The 18,807-nt window shown below is 45.1% G+C and overlaps 1 protein-coding gene across 2 annotated transcripts in view; it reads right to left on the bottom strand.

Moving 5' to 3' along the window:
- Positions 1-3,005: 3,005 nt before the first annotated feature.
- Positions 3,006-18,807, bottom strand: part of LOC128331611 (gasdermin-D-like) — a 29,499-nt gene continuing 13,697 nt past the window's right edge. For both annotated transcript variants that reach the window (XM_053265218.1, XM_053265217.1), the window contains exons 5-11: positions 17,892-17,991; positions 16,093-16,146; positions 13,039-13,071; positions 10,800-10,939; positions 9,211-9,388; positions 6,534-6,607; positions 3,006-4,165 (exon numbers count right to left, since the gene is read on the bottom strand). In XM_053265218.1, coding sequence (XP_053121193.1) covers positions 3,932-4,165; positions 6,534-6,607; positions 9,211-9,388; positions 10,800-10,939; positions 13,039-13,071; positions 16,093-16,146; positions 17,892-17,991 — 813 coding nt within the window. In that variant the 3' untranslated portion in view covers positions 3,006-3,931. The remainder of the gene's footprint in view (positions 4,166-6,533; positions 6,608-9,210; positions 9,389-10,799; positions 10,940-13,038; positions 13,072-16,092; positions 16,147-17,891; positions 17,992-18,807) is intronic.

The following is an 18,807-nucleotide window of genomic DNA, read 5'->3' as shown; positions in this document are numbered from 1 at the left end:
TTTTCCATCATTTCCCACTTCAATTCTGGGGTCAAAGTATATGTTACACTAAATGCAGGTCTGCCACCAAAAGCAGTAGTGATGTATTTAGCTGCCCCCTGCCCCACCCTGGTAACATGTAGTAGCAGTTATCTGTGCCCTGATACCCTAATGTTTTAAATTCCTCCATTCCCACTCCACATCTGTGGCTGCTGATTGCATGGCCAAGAAAAGAAATGAATGCCACTGAGATGTCAGGATACAGGTCAGTCTCCTGCTAGTTCACTTGGAAGGAGAGGGGGAGCAAAATGCACTGCTGCCATTTGCACCGGTAGCAGGTGTGCATTTAGCATAACGTCTAGTCAGGCCCAATGGCCCCAGGAGCCAGATCTTTTATGCATTAAGCAAACCACCCTTCCTTCCATGTCTCTCAACTTATTGTCAGGCTGGATTTTTGCAGGGCATGGCTGGGGAGGGCAACTGAAAGTGCCCAGCGAGTGGATGGGCAGATGGGATGGATTTGGGAGGAAGAAGACAGGCATGAAAGAATAGCTGAGCAGCTTCCCTAGATAATCTATTTGCTCAGACTGAAGAGCAATCACATACTTTATATAAGAGGAAGTGGATGATCCCGCTTGAATCTATCTAGTTAGGTCAAGTCAACTCTGCCTAGAAGTTTCTCCTTACTGATTTGCTGGGCCTCCCTCTGACCAACTGTCCTAGTGGCACAGTGAGTGAGAAGTTGGTGCCTGACTCCCTTGTAGCCCTGTGGCGCCTGATGCTTCCTTTGTGTCTTATACTATTCCAGTTTATATGCTACCTGCACTCATAGTTTCTCTCTCTATTTTCCATCTTCTGCTATGTTTCAAGCCTCCCCCTCCCTACTGGCCAAGACAGTCCATCTCCCTCCATTGTCAAAGGGGGGCAATCGGGTGCCGGGTGGAATACATTACATGTGTCCCTGGGTGCCATGAGCATGGGAGGACTTTCAATAGAGCTCCTGGCCTTTCAGAAGTCATTTTAATTGCAGTCACTATATACCCCACAAAAGCTATTAGCTAAATATTTTTGCTAATAGTAGGACCGCCTGTTTTATGCTAGTGTTCCTCCCACCCATACCCAATCTCCTCTCTTCCAGTTTTGGATGATTAAACTATCAAGCTCACATAGAAATTGACGAAGAATGATGGTTACATTTAAAAAGTGTGCATTTGCAGTGCGGAGGGTGGGGACCAGAATGCATATTGCTTCCACGACTTGCAGTCTGGATGAGTGAAGTTTAAACAAAGAGCAGGGTAAACAGGCTATGCTTCAGATGATGCATCTTGATTTATAAGAGGTAGATCACTAAAGCAGAAGAAGCTAGGAAGAAGTGCCCCCTGACCTTCCCCCACCCCCACATGGAGGTGGCAGAGGGTGCCTTTTTTGCTTTCTGTATGAAATTAAACCTGGATTAGAAGAACAGCAGCTGTTGATTGTAGACTGAATGGAGATAACTGCTGGATAAAAAACCAGGGAATACTGTCAGCAATTAAAGATGGAAATTCAGAAATTCTATTTGGAGGATTTTTGATTATGACATCATGCAAAAGCCTTGCCTGCCTGCAGTGACTTTCAAGACTGATTTGTGGTTGCTTTTCCATATTTCAGGCCTTCACTTTCTGCAAGGAAAATTCATGTAGGCCATTTTCAGCAGAGCGTTATGATTAATGAACGACCTTCTGCACACAGTATACTGCATACCCAGAATTGTCAATTCAGAGGAGGAATCTGTTGCAGTCTAGGGGCTGAGCTGAGACATCCATGCATAGTGGGGCGGGGGAAAGGATGCAGGCAGGCACTGGGAGTAAGACTAGTGAGCCACACAAACAAGACCAGAGTTTGGTTGTTGCCCAGATAAAAACGCAGCCCTGACCCAGAACCTGGACAACTACATTAGGTTAAGAGAGTCCAATAAACTGGGGGGCGGGGGTGGGGAGAAGTTGAGCTATGCTGAGATGTGAAAGGACAGTACTGTTCTTCTTCCATTCTTGTTAGGGTTTGCTGGGGTTAAGCGTCCTAAGCAATAATAGATTCAAGGCCACAAGATCAGGTGGAAGAAGCTAGCTATGGGCCAGAAGCAAGGAGCATAGCCAAAGATACATGTAAACACATTTAATGGTTAGGAGTGGCAGCTATTGGGTTGACAGGCCAAAGGCAAGCTGCCTTATCTGAGCCAAGTAAACTGTCAGGTTCCAGAGGTGGTACCCAATATGAGTGAGGGTGGAGAGCAGCTTCTCAGACTGGCAGAGTCTTCTCATTAGAAGCCAAGTTGCTCAGACTGAAGTACAGGCCCCTGGGCTGAGGCTCTATAGAGACAAATGTAGCACTATTTGTTTGCTGCTGCCCCTGACCTGGTATTGAGTCAAATGGTGGGGCTTATAGCACAGCTTGTGGTGCTTCTGGGTAGCATGATTCAGCCTGCAAGTCCTACCACAGGCATCAGCATCTCAGGAGGTTAAGGCACTGGAGTCTGGCTGCCAGAATCCCAATTTGAGACCCCTAGCACCTTATACCTCTGTGGCCACAGAAGGGCCACCAGGGCATAAACTCCTGGCTTGAATTCCCACTGATCTTGATATTGCAGCTCTTTTTCTGTGGCCACACCACCTTGAACGTGCCTGATCTCAGAAGTTTAGGAGAGTTAGGCCCAGTCTTCTCTCTATTTTTTTCTTCTTCTGTGTGTGCAATGAGTTTTGTTCTGGTTGACAGTAGCAAGGCAGTGTGTGTGCACATGCATTCAGAGTGGAGCCTTCCTAATTCAACCTGAGCGGGATCTAAAATTAATTGAGCGGACATCAAAAGGTTTGTGAGCACTCACACGTATGCATGCCTTAGAGCACGGATTCTCAACATTGGGTCCCCAGATGTTATTGGACTTCAACTCCCATAATCCCCAGCCCCAGTGGACTTTGGTCCATAAAGCAACTGTTTAGATAAGGATGGAGTGCCCTGCTGACAATCACTATCACAGAGGATTTTAGCTCTACTGATTCAAGAAACAAATTTATAAATAATCCCTTTAAAAATGAACATTGCACAGAACACACAACAGAGACTAATCACAAGCCTCATCAATTTACTGCACCTGAGATAAGAGGCAGTGGGTCTTTTTTTCATTTTAGGCAAGTGTCATTACATTTTTGCATCCATTCTCTTACAAGTCCAGGGCACATGAGACCATGTTGTGCTGTCCACATTTCAACAGGAGCTTTCCCAGACAGCTGCCTTTACTGTGGGTTTACTGCAAGGCCGTTATGCGAGTTTGAAGCTGCCCAAAAAAACCAATGCAAAAAGTGGATTTCTTTACCCTGGATATAAATTGGGCTGCACTCTAACACGCAGTGAAAAACCCGAATTGTGTGTGAAGTGCTCCCTGATAGCTCACAGATACTTCGGGCAAAAAGTCAGATGTGGCAAACTCCCAGGAAATGTGTTAAACAGCAGCAACTTCCAAATGTGAATGATGGTACATGACCATTACACAAACATCCTTCCTGATAATGATTGCCAAGGAGAAGGTTCTTGCTACTTTACATGTCTTGGAGACATCTGCTGTCAAGTCATCTGCAAGAACTCTGCACGTGATTATTTTAGAATCTGACTTGGAATCGAGTGAAGCATCTGGGCTGTGTGGATGCAACTCTCACAGATGTAACAGCAGATGGAGAACTCCAGAAACAAGGCTACAGCAACTACCATGTGATTAAAATCACTCCCTAGTACTTGTGGTCTTCTGATCACTCCATTCCAACTGAGAAGTAGGAAGCATCAGCCAGTCTCGAACGGAATGTGTGCAAAAGGGCAGAAGCAATATGTACTGGTGTCTTTTACAACTTAGTCAGTTCCACAGTCCAAGTGACCCCTTGCAACAGGCAATGTCTTTTTTTCAGGATTTGTTTTAGTTCCTACTTCATTCACTTAGGATATGCAGCGCGTACAAGCTGGAGTACAGAGCAGCCAGTTCTGAACGTGGTTTGCTGTTCCACAGATAGGTAATGGAGTCTTTCCCTGTTTCTGAGACCAGCCCACAAGTTTGCAACATCTCAGTGGTTAGCTCAGTGTCTTCATTCATCAGGGGATGGTCTGGACTAGTGAAAACACTACCTTCATCACCAGAAAGAATCCACTCCAAAATGCTATCCATCTTTTGATATCAAGAAAGAATAAGAGACAGCATGAAAAAGGAGGGTTCATACATCCCATTACCTTTCACACATGAACATTCCCAGACATCCCTAGGTACACAGTTGCTTGGGATCTGGACAGTCACAGATACAACTGGCGGCACTTCCTGTGATCATGGAAATTACTGCTAGCTTTAAAGAAAATGGACCAGGGACTATGACCATTCTCCACTCCAAATAGGTGTTCTAGTCCAGGTTCTAGATCTGGAAATGTATGCAACAGAAGAGGAGTCTAGGGAGAGTGGTAGAAACCTCCTTCCTGAACTATTTCAGGTAACAACAAAAAAGGAGCCCTCTCCTACATAGGCCTCCACAGACAATCAAGGAGAAGAATCCCTCCCTCTCTCCTTTATTTATCTAGAATAAGCCCCCTCCCTCCCTCTTTTATTTATTTATTTATTACATTTTATATCCCGCTCTTCCTCCAAGGAGCCCAGAGTGGTGTACTACATACTTAAGTTTCTCCTCACAACAACCCTGTGAAGTAGGTTAAGCTGAGAGAGAAGTGACTGGCCCAAAGTCACCCAGCAAGTCTCATGGCTGAATGGGGATTTGAACTTGGGTTTCCCCGGTCCTAGTCCAGCACTCTAGTCACTACACCACACTGGCTCATTTGAGCCTGGAAGCATCATCTTACCAATATCCTCAGATGATACTTCTCCAGAATCCCCTTTAACTCCTAGCATCCCAGGAGTTACACACATCAGCACTGTGCACATATAAGGAGGACCTTGATATTTGCAGGGGTTCCGTTGCATGGTTGTACCACGGATACAGAAACTGTGAATATGAAGGCATTGAGTGACTGGGGAATTGGGGGTTAGTTTCCCAGTCGCCAGGAAAATACCGATGTTTGGCAAAAATGGGGGGGGACGCTGGGGGAAGGTCCTTACCATGCTTTGCTGCTCCCCCCACATCACACTGTGCCCCCAGAATGCCACCAAACCAGCCAAAAGTTGCTGCTTTGGGGGTATTTTTAAAAAATGGGAGCCATTTTGTGGCTCCAAGAAACAAAATGGTGTCTGGAAATGAGCTCTGTGGTCATTTCCAGCCACCTGACCCACGGATACACGAGGTCGACGTGTTTTTGTTTGTTTGTTTCCGCATATGCCAAGCTCAGGTGTATTTTTCCTGACTGCGGATACGCAAATCCACAGATATTAAATCCATGTAAAATGAGGTTTGCCTGTACTTAGCATAACATGTAGTTTGGCCCTAAGCATCTAAGATATGTTGACATTCTCCCCCCCACCCCCAATTTTATTGAAACATAAGCAAAATAAAAGAAAAACAGTGTCATGATATTTCTTTAAGTAAGTACTAGTAAGAAAACATTCTGTTTTCTGAAAATTCAGCAGCAATGATCAACATTTGATTACATCTGATCAACACGTGGTTGCATAAAGCTGGGTACATAAAGCTTCACAAATCAAATCTAGACAATGGGAACAAATGATGTCCTTGTCAGATATTAAAGTTTATAAAGGGATCCCAAATTGACATAAATGACTCAGTTGAGAATTCATTCATATAAGCTGAAACTTTAGAAATTGAGCCATAATCCCATAATTTCAAAAACCAGTCATTTAAAGAGGGGGCTTCAGAAACACGCCAATTATCAGCGTATAAAATCCTGGCTGCAGTAATCATATATAAATACAGCTCATTACATTTAGAAGGAATATAAAGTTTTGTCATACTTAAAAGAAATATTTCTGGTAAAAAAGGAAATTTAATCTCTAGAATTTGTTCCATTTTCTCATGAATTTGCTTCCATGAATTATCTATCTTATTAATTGTCAGGGGAGTCATGTACCATCTGAAAAAACATCTTATACCAGTTTTTCCTTAGGTTATTACACATTGTAAATTTAATGTTTCTTTTCCACTGGTATTCCCAGTCAGAAAAGTCAATCGTCCTGTTGAAATTCTGCATCCACTTTAGATATGTTGACATTCTTAAGGGACACGTGTTTTATAATGGGTAAAGGAAGAACAAATTAATACCTCCAATAGCTACCATACTTACATCACAGGAGAATACATGTCCCTTAATGGCAGGGGTATAGCTAGGGGAGAGGGGGCCCATGTTCGCCCCTCTTCCCAGTAGACCCTTGGAGTGAGGGAATGAAGAAAGTAAGGAGGGGTGGTGCTGGGGAACCTTAGGAGCTGGGGGGCTTGGGTTCTTTGAACCCATCTGTTCAATTATAGCTACACCCCTGCTTAAGGGTTTTTAACATATCTTAAGCGACTGGCTTAAACTGATTTTTTTTTCCCATTGACCTTGTCATAAACTACATGGAAGGAGATAAGCTAGAAGGGCCTCACCATTTCTAGTTGCTGAGCTGCATTTTTCTTCTCCAACACGATCTCCAGTAGAGGCAGTGTCTCATAGTCTAAGTCTGTGAACACAATTTCCAAAAATTGGAGAGGTTTGTTTATTTATTCAAAGTATTTCTATTCCAGCCTTTCTGCATCCCTAGGGGTGACTAACAACAACAGCTTAAAAACAATGTAAGCTTTAAACAATAAAACACAAGCAGTAGATAAATATTTCAAAACGTCAGGAAGCCAGACAAATAAGACTTCATATAAGTCAGAGTCTGCTGGAACAGATACATTTTTAGTGGCAGTGGAATGCCATCAAAGTGGGCATCAGATGGATCTCGTGGCATAGGGAGTTCCACAGCTGGAGTGCCACAACACAGAAAACCCTCTCCTGCATTACTGCCAACCACATCTCAGATGGTCACAGGTTGAGCAGAAGAACCTCTCAGCTGAATGGATGAACAGGATTGTGTAGAAGAACATAGTATCACAGAATTTGAGAGCTTGGAGATCTTCTAATCCAACCTGTTGCTCAGGGGCATAGCAAGGTTGTAGTGGGCCCAGAGACAAGGTTTTAAAATGCCCCCCCCCCATGGAAGCTCCGTTCATGAAGTAAAGAAATCTTAAATGAGGCTGAATAGTGGTAACAAAAAGCATAGTAAAGTGTGTGTGTGTGTGTGTGTGTGTGTGTGTGTGTGTGTGTGTGTGTGTATAACCTATGTGCCACAATAGAACATCATCTTAAATTATTTTTTAAAGGTTTTGTAAATTGTGGACGATGCAAGTCATTTAATGGTACTAGAGAAAGACATGCTGTTCTGGTAGCTCCAGGTCTTAACACTCACATCAATTTCGGAGGATGAATACAACTGAAGGAAGCCCGGGCAGGTGCGCGACTGGGAGAGTCAGTCATGTGACTTGCCTCTGGGGGGGCCCAAGGCAGTGGGCCCCCAGACAACTGTTTCGCCTTGCCCTATTATAGTTATAGCAGTTTTAAGGTGGTTTGACAGTGGTGGATTCTTCTGGTTGGTTTTGATCATAGTTACATACATCTGCCTTCCCCCAGAAGCTGAGTGAAGAAGGATACTATGGATGACTGACTGCTATGAATGAATGAGCCACCCCATGATGGGTCTAGCAAGAAGCACATTGGACCCACCTGACAGGAGGGGCTGAAGATGACGTCATTCTGGCCCCCTTGCCCCCTCCCCTGCTAGGTCTGTGTGGGTTAAGCCAGTGTGTGAAAAGAGCAGGCAAGCTGCTAGATGGGAGAGCCTGAAGGAAGGATTTCAGAGAGAGCCCACAGTGGAGCATTCAAGGCAGGGAGCTGTAGCATATCTCAGGATGCAGGGTTTGGCCTCTCTAAGGTAATCTATTGCCGTTGCTGACTTTTAAGAATGATCTTAATTTTATCCAATGCTCAACTTGTATATTTGTGTAAATACAGCAAAAATTACACAAAGACACCATAAGTCTGCATACATATTTATGAAACGAAACCAGAATGCAAGTAGTGCTGTGACCCCTTGGAATGTCTCACCACTCAGTTTAACAGTATTTTCTCATGTCAGATCAAAATTTTAAAATTTTGATCTGATTTTAACTGATTTTAAAGAATGTTTATAAAATTGTTTTGTATTGTATTTTGTATTTTCTCTCCCCAACCCCCACCCCGGTCCTTCATGGTCTGTTATTATTTAATGTGTTGCATGTTTTTATCTTATGTTTTAACATTGTGTTGTAAGCTTCCCAGAAAACAATTTGTTATGGGGCAGCTAACCAATTAAGTTTATCATCATCATCGTTGCATTCCACTAACTTACGCTATCACACCATTGTGCTCCATACTAATTTATATGAACTAAAAAAAAAAACCCTCCAGATTCCTGGGCCCTAGGTTAAGAGACTTCACTTCCTCTATAAGCATGCTCTGAAAAGGTAACTAAATAACATTGTCTATGCTATTGTTGTAAGCTGACCCGAGCAGAATTGCACTGGAGGGGCAGGGTATACATATTTTAAATAAATAATAATAAATAAATAAATCTGAAAGTTGACCCCTGCTAACTGAGCAAAGAAGCACCTTTTAAAGTGGCGCTTCTCTTATATTTAGCAGGGGGAGAGTAACTGTCCCTATCCAGCCCCGGCACAGCATCCCTCCAGTATTTCTTGCTGGTGTCTACCTTAACGTTTCTTTTTTTATTGTGAATCCTTGGGGAACAGGGAGCCATCTTTAGTTATTACTGTTTTTCTATACAAACCGCTTTGAGAACTTTTCCCGAAAAGCAGTATATAAATATTTGTTGTTGTAGTAGTAAATCTCAAAGTGCAGGCAATAGCTCTCCCTCAATTACATAATGTAGCAGGTGCCCACAAAATGTTGGCACCCCAGCCAGTCAATTGCCTAGTTTGCCTCAATGGTTGCCCACCTACACTTCCAGGTCTGGCCTTGCTCTTCCTTCCAGCTGGGTTTCTGCCATGCCTACACTCACCAGATGTTTCATTTGGGTCCTAAGGCCCACTTGCTTTCCCTCCACTCACCCACTATTATGTGTACCTACTGTTGCTGTTTCCTGCCAAAAGTGGCACAGCTGCCAAATCCTTCTGATCCATCCACTCCCTAAGTGCCTTGAGAAAGAAACTAGGATGTACAGTCACCACATGGTGTTCTCCATACCATCTATAGAAGAGCAGAGAAAGTGCACTGGTCCACAGAGATCTTGGTTGTCTCTTTTCTCGGTTTCTTCAAAAATCCCTATGAGGGAAAGCAGCTTTTCCACTGGAGGTCGGAGCTCCTCATTCAGTGACTCCAACATGGAGCGGTCAACACTGTCCCCTGTCTGCGCAAGCTCCAACTGGTGAAAAATATCAGTCAATCAACAGGGGTGAAAATAAAGAGTAGCCACTTAAAACACGGCCCTCAGCTCCTAAAGCCTTCCCCCCACTCCCAGAGCTGGAATAAACATTTGCTGCTGAGTACCAGTCAAGGGCTGTTAGGGAACATAAGCCACGTGGCTAGATTAAAGGTTGTTTAGGGAAGTTTGAGTAGGGGCAAGATGTGAAACTCAGGGCAGAAAGGAAGTGCTCACTAAACAGGCAGGGAGCAAGAAGAAGGCTATGCTTCTTCAGTTAGCAATTGCTTTCTGGGAAAAATGTTCACACTAAAATTAAGCTGGGCATGTTTCAGTGTGTATATAAATGTAGGTTGGGTATACACATGAAGTGGCAGAGTTCTGAGAGGGTAGGATGGATTGTGCCACTTCAGACAGCAGGCGAGGAGGGATCCCATACAGGAAAACTTTAGGTAAAACTCTCCTTGCAAGTAGAAGACAGGCACAGAAGGGGCTAGAACCTTTCTCTCCCTGTTGTGCATGTTTTCTCTTAGTATGCAGAATGACCCAGGTTCCATTCTTGGCATCTCTAATTTTAAAAGGATCTCAGCTCATTGGTCCTGTGAGAGACCTCTGCCCAGAGCTTAGAGAGCGGCTGCCAGACATAGTAGGTAGTAACTGGCCTAAACAGACCAATGATCACTCCGTATGTAGCCACTTCATTGTACTTGTTGTTGGTTGTACGGTCAAGTCAGTGATGACTCCTGGCAACCAAAGAGCCATGTGATCTTCTTGGTAGAATACAGGAGGGGTTTACCATTGCCATCTCCCATGCTGTATGACATGATGACTTTCAGCACCTTCCTGTATTGCTGCTGCCCGATATAGGAGTTTCTCATATTCTGGGAAACACACCAGCGGGGATTCAAACCAACAGCCTCCTGCTCTCTAGGCAGGTTACTTCCCTGCTGCACCATTAGATGACTCCATTGTACTTGCAGGATGATTTTTATTTGGGGGGGGGGCATTGAAATGTTGTGTCCTCCACTTGCAGTCTGAACTGGTACAGTCCATTCTGCTACCTCAGGGCTCTCTTCCACCTTCTTCCGTTGCATGTATAGATCTAGCATCTCCCCCCAATCAGTGCTCAAAGAGGAAGGGAAGGTTGGGCTTGAAGGTGGAGTGGGGGGGACTGGGAAAGATGTTGTAAAATACAAAATGTCAAAAAAAAAACATTACATAAGAAAAGAAAAGAAAAGAAAAGAAAAGAAAAGAAAGGGGAGTGGGCAGAGCTAGGAAAGAGAAGAAGAAACAAACAAACAAACAAACAAACAAAAAACCACACACACAATGGACAGATTCAGAGATATAGTTACAGGACACAGTGCCACTATCAAGGGTATAAACTATTGACCAGCTGAGAAAGGGCACATACCATTGACTGAACAGTGACTGCAACATCTCCATCCTGCAGGAAAATTCCTAAGGATTCCAGAAGTAGCCTCTTCAAGGTCTGACTCAGGGACATCAGCGGCTCATATGCCTCTTTCACTGTGTCTTTTACTTGCTGGACAGCTAAAGGTTGTTAAGATTATTCGCATCATTTCTACATCACTTTTAACAATATGCAAACATGCGAAAAAGTACATTGTGATATTTTCTTATTGTATTGAATTAATTGATTGATTGATTGATTGATTACATGTATATACCACCCAATCCAAATGGCTCTGGGTGGTGCACAACAAAAACAAAACCCTCAAAGCGGTCATTTAAAAAATAATCAATACAAATTTTATATATATATATATATATACACACACACACACACACACACACACGAGGAGAATCATGTATTACAGTTCTTGCTGGACAGCATCACTTTCAACAGCACGGAGAAGGTAAAGGCAAAATGTGCCATTGAGTCGGTGTCAACTCCTGGCAACCACAGAGCCCTGTGGTTGTCTTTGGTAGGATACAGGACGGGTTTACCATTGACTCCTCCCATGCAGTATGAGATAATGACTTTCAGCATCTTCCTATATCGCTGCTGCCCAATATAGGTGTTTCCCATAGTCTGGGAAACATACAGTGGGGATTTGAACCAGCAACCTCTGGCTTGCTAGTCAAGTCATTTCCCCGCTGTGCCATTAGGTGGCACTAATAATAATAATAATAATAATAATTATTATTATTATTATTCAATTTCTATACTGCCCTTCCAAAAATGGCACAGGCCGGTTTACTCAGAGAAATAACAAACAAATAAGATGGCTCCCTGTCCCCAAAGGGCTCACATTCTAAAAAGAAACATAAGATAGGCACCAGCAACAGTCATTGGAGGTACTGTGCTAGAGGTGGATAGGGCCAGTTATTCTCTCTCTGTTAAATAAAGAGAATCACCACTTTTAAAAGGTGCCTCTTTGCCCAGTTAGCAGGGGTTTTGCCAGGGGCGTGGCCAGCCCGCCGGCAGCCCGTGTGCGGCTGGCGGCCGCCCCAATAGCCCCGCCCCCACATCTGACGTCAGATGCAGGGGGTAGCCACGCCCCCGCATCAGACGCGGGGGCGTGGTCTGGCTCCCGAACGGAGCCTTGAGGCTCTGTTCAGGAGTTGCTTGCAGTTTAACTGCTGAAGGGGCCGCGTGGCCCCTTCGGCAGTTAAACGAAGGCTGGAGCTGCCTTCGCAGCACAGCCCAGGAGCGGCTCTTCCCTGCAGGGAAGCGCCGCTCCTGGGCTACGTTGCAAAGGCAGCGCCAGTCTTAGCTCCTGAAGGGGCCCCCCTTTGGGTGCTAGTTAGGCTGGGGCTGCGTTTGCAGCGCGCAGCCAGGGGCGACTCTTCCCTGCCTTTGCAGGGAAGAGCCGCTCCTGGCTGGCGCTGCAAATGCAGCGCCAGCCTTAGTTTAGCTCCCGAAGGGGCTGCACGGGCCCCACTCGGGAGCTAAACTACCACCCCCGCATCTGACGTCAGACGCTGGGGGCGTGTCAGGGCCGCTAATGGCAGCTCCTGATTGGCCACCGGCCCGGGTTCTTTGAACCTGTTGGCCCAATAGTGGCTCCGCCCCTGGGTTTTGCCCAGTTAGCATTAGGTGGAAGGAAGCATGTGTCAATAGTTCTCCATACAAATTACCTCTCTACAGAGGTAGGCTTTATATAGACGAAAGGGCTGAGCTAATATTCTGCATCGTGACATGCTAGTTTTTCTGTGTGTCATGGTTTTTAACTAACATGGGTAGAGGAAACCATAAGTTACAGAGGAAGCTGCCTTATATTGAGTCAGACCATTGACCCAATGTACTGTCTACACTGACTGGCAGCGGCTCTCCAAGGTTCCAGACAGGTATTTCCCAGCCCTACCTGGAGATGCCAAGGGTTGGACCTGGCACCTTCTGCATGTAAAGCAGGTGCTCTTTCACTGAACTACAGTGCTTCCTCTAGGAGCGATGCTACCTCTTGATCTGGCAACTCAAGCCCCACCCTACCCCCACCCCACCCCCACCCCACACACTTTTACATGCCATTGTGTGAACCCACACCACTAAGGAAGATGTGTCAATTAAGGAAGCAACCATGTGGGTGGGGCTGATCACAGGGGTTTCTTTCTCACCCAAATGGCACTTTGCTAGGAGGGAACAGGTGCACGGTTAGGGGTGATGGAATTCACAGGTGACTACTGACCTGTAAATGAGGAGCCCATGTCATCCTGGAATGCTAAAGCAAAAACAGAAAATAATGAAATTATGCTCAAGCAGAAACATTTAATGTTCCCTCTGAAACAATGAGTCAAGCTCCCTTGCTCGTATCAAGAAAACATAGCACTGAGCATTTATCCCCAGGGCCGGCTCTAGGATAAATAGTGCCTTCGGCATCTCTCCCAGGGTTATTTTATCCGGAATTTTTCTCCCTAATTCACTGCAGACAGTACATTCAAGCAATAGCAAGCCACCAAGCTCAGTTTGATGCTCCCTTCAGATGGCCACCCAGGGCAACTGCCCCCAGCTGGCCCACTTAAGGCCAGCCCTACTTCTCCACTTTCGCCTTTTATTTTGCCAGTTAAAGGTTTTTAAAAAGCAGAAATTTCCCCACTCTTTCAATCCATGTTTCTGTGCAGGGCCCAAGCATGGCGAGTAGGAAGGGGACACATTTTCCACAGGCTCAGAGGCCCAAAGGGGCTTTGCCTGGCCTGTAAGCCCATTACTGTGAGGGAATAAATCAGGCTAAGCTGTAGGTTATGGGGTATCCAGATCCTGTAAGGTCTTGTGAGATTTGTTAGAGTCAAACAGAAGCCAGAGCCAGGGTTAGAACGGAAAAAGCAACTGTGAGCTGCCGGCAACATACACAGAGAAAAGCCTTCCTTAGACCTTATCCCTGTGTTCAGGCTGAATGCAGAGAAAGCAGGGGGGATGAGAGTGCTTTGGCCACCATGCCCCCACCCTGACACACTCTGTCCCCACCCGTGGCCGTGCTGCCAGCTTTCCCAGAGTCGCTGCCAGCTCTCACAGAACACTTGTCTGCAGGGGCAAGCACTGAACCAGGGAGAGTGGGTTGTGGGGCTAGCTGGCGTGCTCTCTCCACCACACAGACAGACTGGTCTACAGAGAGAACTTGTACAAGAAACTCTAGGATATGTTCTTGAAGCAGGCAGAGAGATGTGTGCCTTGTGCCACTCTATGGGGCATGTGCGCTCTCAAGAATGACAAGCCCCAGGAATTCCTTTGTTCCGGCTGTCACTTGCTAGGAGCAAGTGACCAAGGTGCGGCAACTGAAGAGAGGGGCAAATGCCATAGCGTAGTGGTTAGAGTGTTGGACTAGGGCCAGAAAGACCCGAATTAAAATCCCCATTCTACTAGGAGGCTCACTGGGTGACTTTGGGCCAGTCATGTATCTTTCAGCCCAACCTACCTCACAGGGTTGTTGTGGGGCTAAACATAACCATGTACACCACTCTGAGCTCCTCGGAGGAAAAGTGGGATATAAATGTTTTTTAAAAATTAAATTAAATTAAATTAATAAGGACAATGGCTGATATTCAGTGCAGTATCATGAGGGTGGCGTTGGTCCACCCACACTGCTGCAAGCTTGCCGTGGAGCGCCAGCACACCGGAAGTGCTAGTTAAACAGAAACATGTCATTGACCGTCAGGCAATGGATTTCTGACCTAATTAGTGCTCCCAGAGTGCAGGTATGCTACTCGAAGCATTTGTGCTCTTACGCAAAAGCACAAGGCTGCTGGCATTTCACTGTCAGCCCGCAGCAGCACAGATGGAGCAACCCAGCCCATGTTACGTGTCATCATCGAGATGCCAGGGTCAGTGGGGAGCTAGAGCTGCTGATACAATTCACAGGCCTTGCGCAACACATGTGAGGCAATGAGTTAGATCTCTGGTTTTCAGAGTGCATAGAAGGACTGACATTCGCTCTGAGGAACAAGGAACAGCATCTAAAGGGTATTTGACACTTATGTATAATTGACATACAAATATGCCAGACTGCCATGTCCGGCTATAAATATCAATCCGACAGCCAGAAGTGGAAGGAACTTAAAACAGAGGAGGCTGAAGCAGCGAAAGGGCAGCAATCAATCCTCCAACTTTTCAAAGCAGACCAGGCCTTTCACGACAGAGGGAGAAGGGAGCCTGCCTACTGTTTATGCGTGGAGAAGGGTCTTAAATTCACACTTGCCAAACAAGTGGAAACAAGACAAAGGCAGATATAGTCGTAGTGGTAGTAGCATGTTGTTGCTAAGCAATGCAGCAGCCATTCCATACTGTCCATCTCTAACTGCTGCTGGTTGCTGGAAGTTTTTCACCTGGGGCTTTTAAAGCCCTTTAACTTGCATCTCCTCCGGAATGGAGGGTGTGTGTCACATATCGGCCAGATTTACCCCCAAAGTCCCTGTGAGTTATCAGGGAGCAGTTCACACACAATTTGGGGTTTTCACTGCACTTTAGAGTGTAGCCCGATTTATATCCCGGGTAAAAAAAAAATCCATTATTTGTGTCCGTTTTTAGGGACAACTTCGAGTTCGCAGTAAAGCCTCCCAGCAAACTCTCAATAAAGCCTGCTGTGTGTAAAAAGTCCACTCGTCAAGCTAGAAGGGTCGACAGGCCTTTTCATGGATTCTGATAATGTGGGTTTTCTTTTCATTCACTCCTTATTGTTATATACAGCCCAATCCTATCCATGCTTTCTTAAAAGGAAGTCTCATGAGTTAAACAGGATTTACTCCCTAGAGAGTGTATTTAGGACTGTGGTCTTAGTCTAGAGGCTCCCATTTAAAACTTGCTTTAGGTTTCCATGGCTGAAGCCCCTCAAAGAGTCCAGGGGCATCATAAAGAAATACAAACGTATTGTGGCATAAGGTTTTGTAGACTCAAGCTCAGTTTGTCAGTGTGTTCAGTATCTGAAGTTTATCTGATGAATTGGGCACTAGGCCATGAAGGTTTACACCACAATAACTGTCAGTCTTTAAGGTGCTACAAAATTCTTCATTGTTTTTGCTGCTAGATAGTAACACAGCTACTCCACCGGGATTAATTTTATCCTAGTTTATTTGGCCTTCTATTCTTTCTACCGTTTTGTTTTCTCCCCCCGCCCTCACTGTTGAGAGTCACATTGTAAGATCCTCAGGGCAGAACATAACCCTGTCTTTCCTTTCCATGTTACTTGATAAAGTGCCATCTGCAGTGATAGTAGTATGCATATAGGTAGAAAACAATAAAATAAATATACCATCATAGGTGAGTGAGGAAATCGACTTTCTTCGAGTCTTCTGGAAGAGTAAAGCTGAAAAGAAAAAATGAAAAGCAGATACATTACAAGGAAATAAAGACAGAACAGAGACTTTCAGGTCTTTTGAGTGGAACCTCAGTTTTTTTCAGAGGATCCATAATGTTGGAGGTCAACTTGGGGCTACTTAACCAACAGGTGAGTAGTATACACATACAGTTATGGCCAGATGGAAGGCATGCATGTGGCAAGCCATCCCTGTGCTTACTGGGATCCACATGCTGATTGGATGGTTTCCTCACACTCCTGCAACCTCCCCGCCGTCCCCAACACACACACTTCCGAAAACTATAAGTTATTGCTTTTAAAGTATTGGTTTTTAACTGGACGTATTGTAAATTGTTTTATTTTGGGATGTAAGCTGCCTTGACAACTTTGCACTAGAAAGACTTTAAATCAATAAAGGCTGACATGCAGTGATGTGGTGGTGGTGGTGGTGGTGGTGGTGCGGCTATGGGGAAAAGGCAATCTTCATCAGTCTCCCATTCCTTCTGAATAGAGCCCTGTGCTGCCCCTCCTGAGTAGCACCAGTGAAGTATTAGCAGCACCAGTGCTTTGTTAGTCTGGATATCAGCCAAAGTGTAGCGGAAACTACCCAATCCATCCAGTGATCAACAAGCCACTGCACACCAACATGGGGATATTTAAAATGGCCTCTAATATCAAGCCAGCATCTAGCTCAAGGGCTGCACAACGTTGGCTCTCCCGCAGATAGGGAGAATGCCCATCATCCCAACTATTTGCCATTGTGGCTGTAGATGCTGGGATCTGTAGTCCAACCACAGCTGGAGGGCTGAAGTTGTGCAGCCCTGATCTAACTGACTAGTGCCACTGGCTCTTCAAGGTCTCAGAGGTTGCTCCCAGTCCTACAACCTAAAATCTTTTAACTGGAGATGCCAAGAACCTTCTACATGTAAAGCACATGCTCTATCCCTGAGCTAAGGGACCCCCTAAGGCAGGGCTGGGCAAATCTGGTCCTCCAGCTGTTATTGAACTACAACTCCCATCATCCCCAGCCACAAGATGGGAGTTGTAGTTCAAGAACAGCTGAAGGGCCAGGTTTGCCCACCCCTGCCCTAAGGTGTGCACCAGACTTGAGCTACCTTTCCTAGCAGTTTATTTCATTATTTGTGAAAAAATTCCTTCTGTTTCCCTAATACGACCAAAGCAGCTAACAATAAGATAAGATCAAATAGACCCGAGTTGCATTGTTCAGAGACTTTCCCTAAACATGGTCACCAAAATTCAAAACAAGTTCTGGCACTGAGCCTCAGTTTCGGGGCTGCCCAACTTCGGCCCTCCTGCAGATGTCGGCCTACGACTCCCACAATCCCTGGCTGTGACTGTCACTGTGACTGGGGATTGTGGGAATTGTAGTCCAAAAGCAGCTGGGGGGGGTCTAAGCTGAGCAGACCAAACAACGCTTGCCAGTCTTTGATCAATAAAGCTCAAGCAGACTCGTAGATCTTACAATAATTTTTGGAGATATTTAGACTCAAACTCTAGCAAATTTCCAGATGCAAGAGGGATGGTTTCTCTCTTGCTTTCCTGTTTTTGTCTGTGCACTAACTAGCTTAAAATCAGCAGTCCTTGGTTCCCAAGTCTCTCTCTACTTGCTCTTGCCCAGATTGCTCATACACCAGCCCCTTTACACATGAGAACTGCCCTGCCTTTAGATGTTTCCATATCCCTAGTGAAAGACATACTCATTCCAAAAGGTATGCACAACTGTTTTCACTCACTCAGATCTTCCTTGGGACTGCGAAGCTTCTCAACCACATAGGCAAACACTGTGCCACGGGGGATCTGTGCACACTTCTTTTTCATTCTTACGGCCAGACCCTGGAGATTTGAGCACAGCTTATTAAAGATCTGGTAAGGTGTTTAGAATTGACCATCAATTGTAAAGGATCCAGCAGTCAAGAAATACGTTGCAGACTAGCACTTGCTAGGGTTGCAGTGAAGGCCTTGGAAAGGATATTTAGATGCCATGCCATGTCTACACCTACAAAGATTAGAATTGTTTGGACAATGGTTTTCCCTGAAACACTCTATGGATGCGAAAGCTAGACTTTGAAGAACAAGATAGAAAAAGCATTGACGCTTTTGAACTTTGATTCTGGAGAAGACTTTTGAGGATACCATGGACAGCCAGGAAAACAAATAAATGGATTATAGAACAAATCAATCCAGAATTTTCACTTGAGGCACAAATGACCAGGTTCAAACTCTCATACTTGGGACACATTATGCGAAGACCCAGCTCCCTTGAGAAGTCTATAATGCTGGGGAAAGTTGAAGGAAAGAGAAGAAGAGGACAACCAGTGGCAAGGTGGATGGACTCGACTGCGACAGGAATGAACGCACCACTGAGAGACCTTAAAGGCCAAGTTGAAGACAGATCATCCTGGAGAGAATCTTTCTATGCAGTTGCTAAGAGTCGACACCGACTTGACGGCACTTAATCAATCAATCAATCAAGGTGTTTATACCAATTCATAGAGTCTTTCCAGATTATTATTAGTAGTTTAGATGTAAAGGAGAAGTGCATGTACTGTATATCCATCTAGTCTAGCCACACGCTATATCGGCAACCCCAGAGTAGGGGATGGCATTGTAGCTACCTACAAGAAAGAAAAATGCCTTTCTGAGGAGTGA

The sequence above is a fragment of the Hemicordylus capensis genome, chromosome 6, assembly GCF_027244095.1.
Source record: "Hemicordylus capensis ecotype Gifberg chromosome 6, rHemCap1.1.pri, whole genome shotgun sequence".
NCBI classification, from domain to species: Eukaryota; Metazoa; Chordata; class Lepidosauria; order Squamata; family Cordylidae; genus Hemicordylus; species Hemicordylus capensis.
The sequence above is the reverse complement of the archived record's forward strand: the minus strand, read 5'-3'. Positions and strand labels throughout refer to the sequence as shown.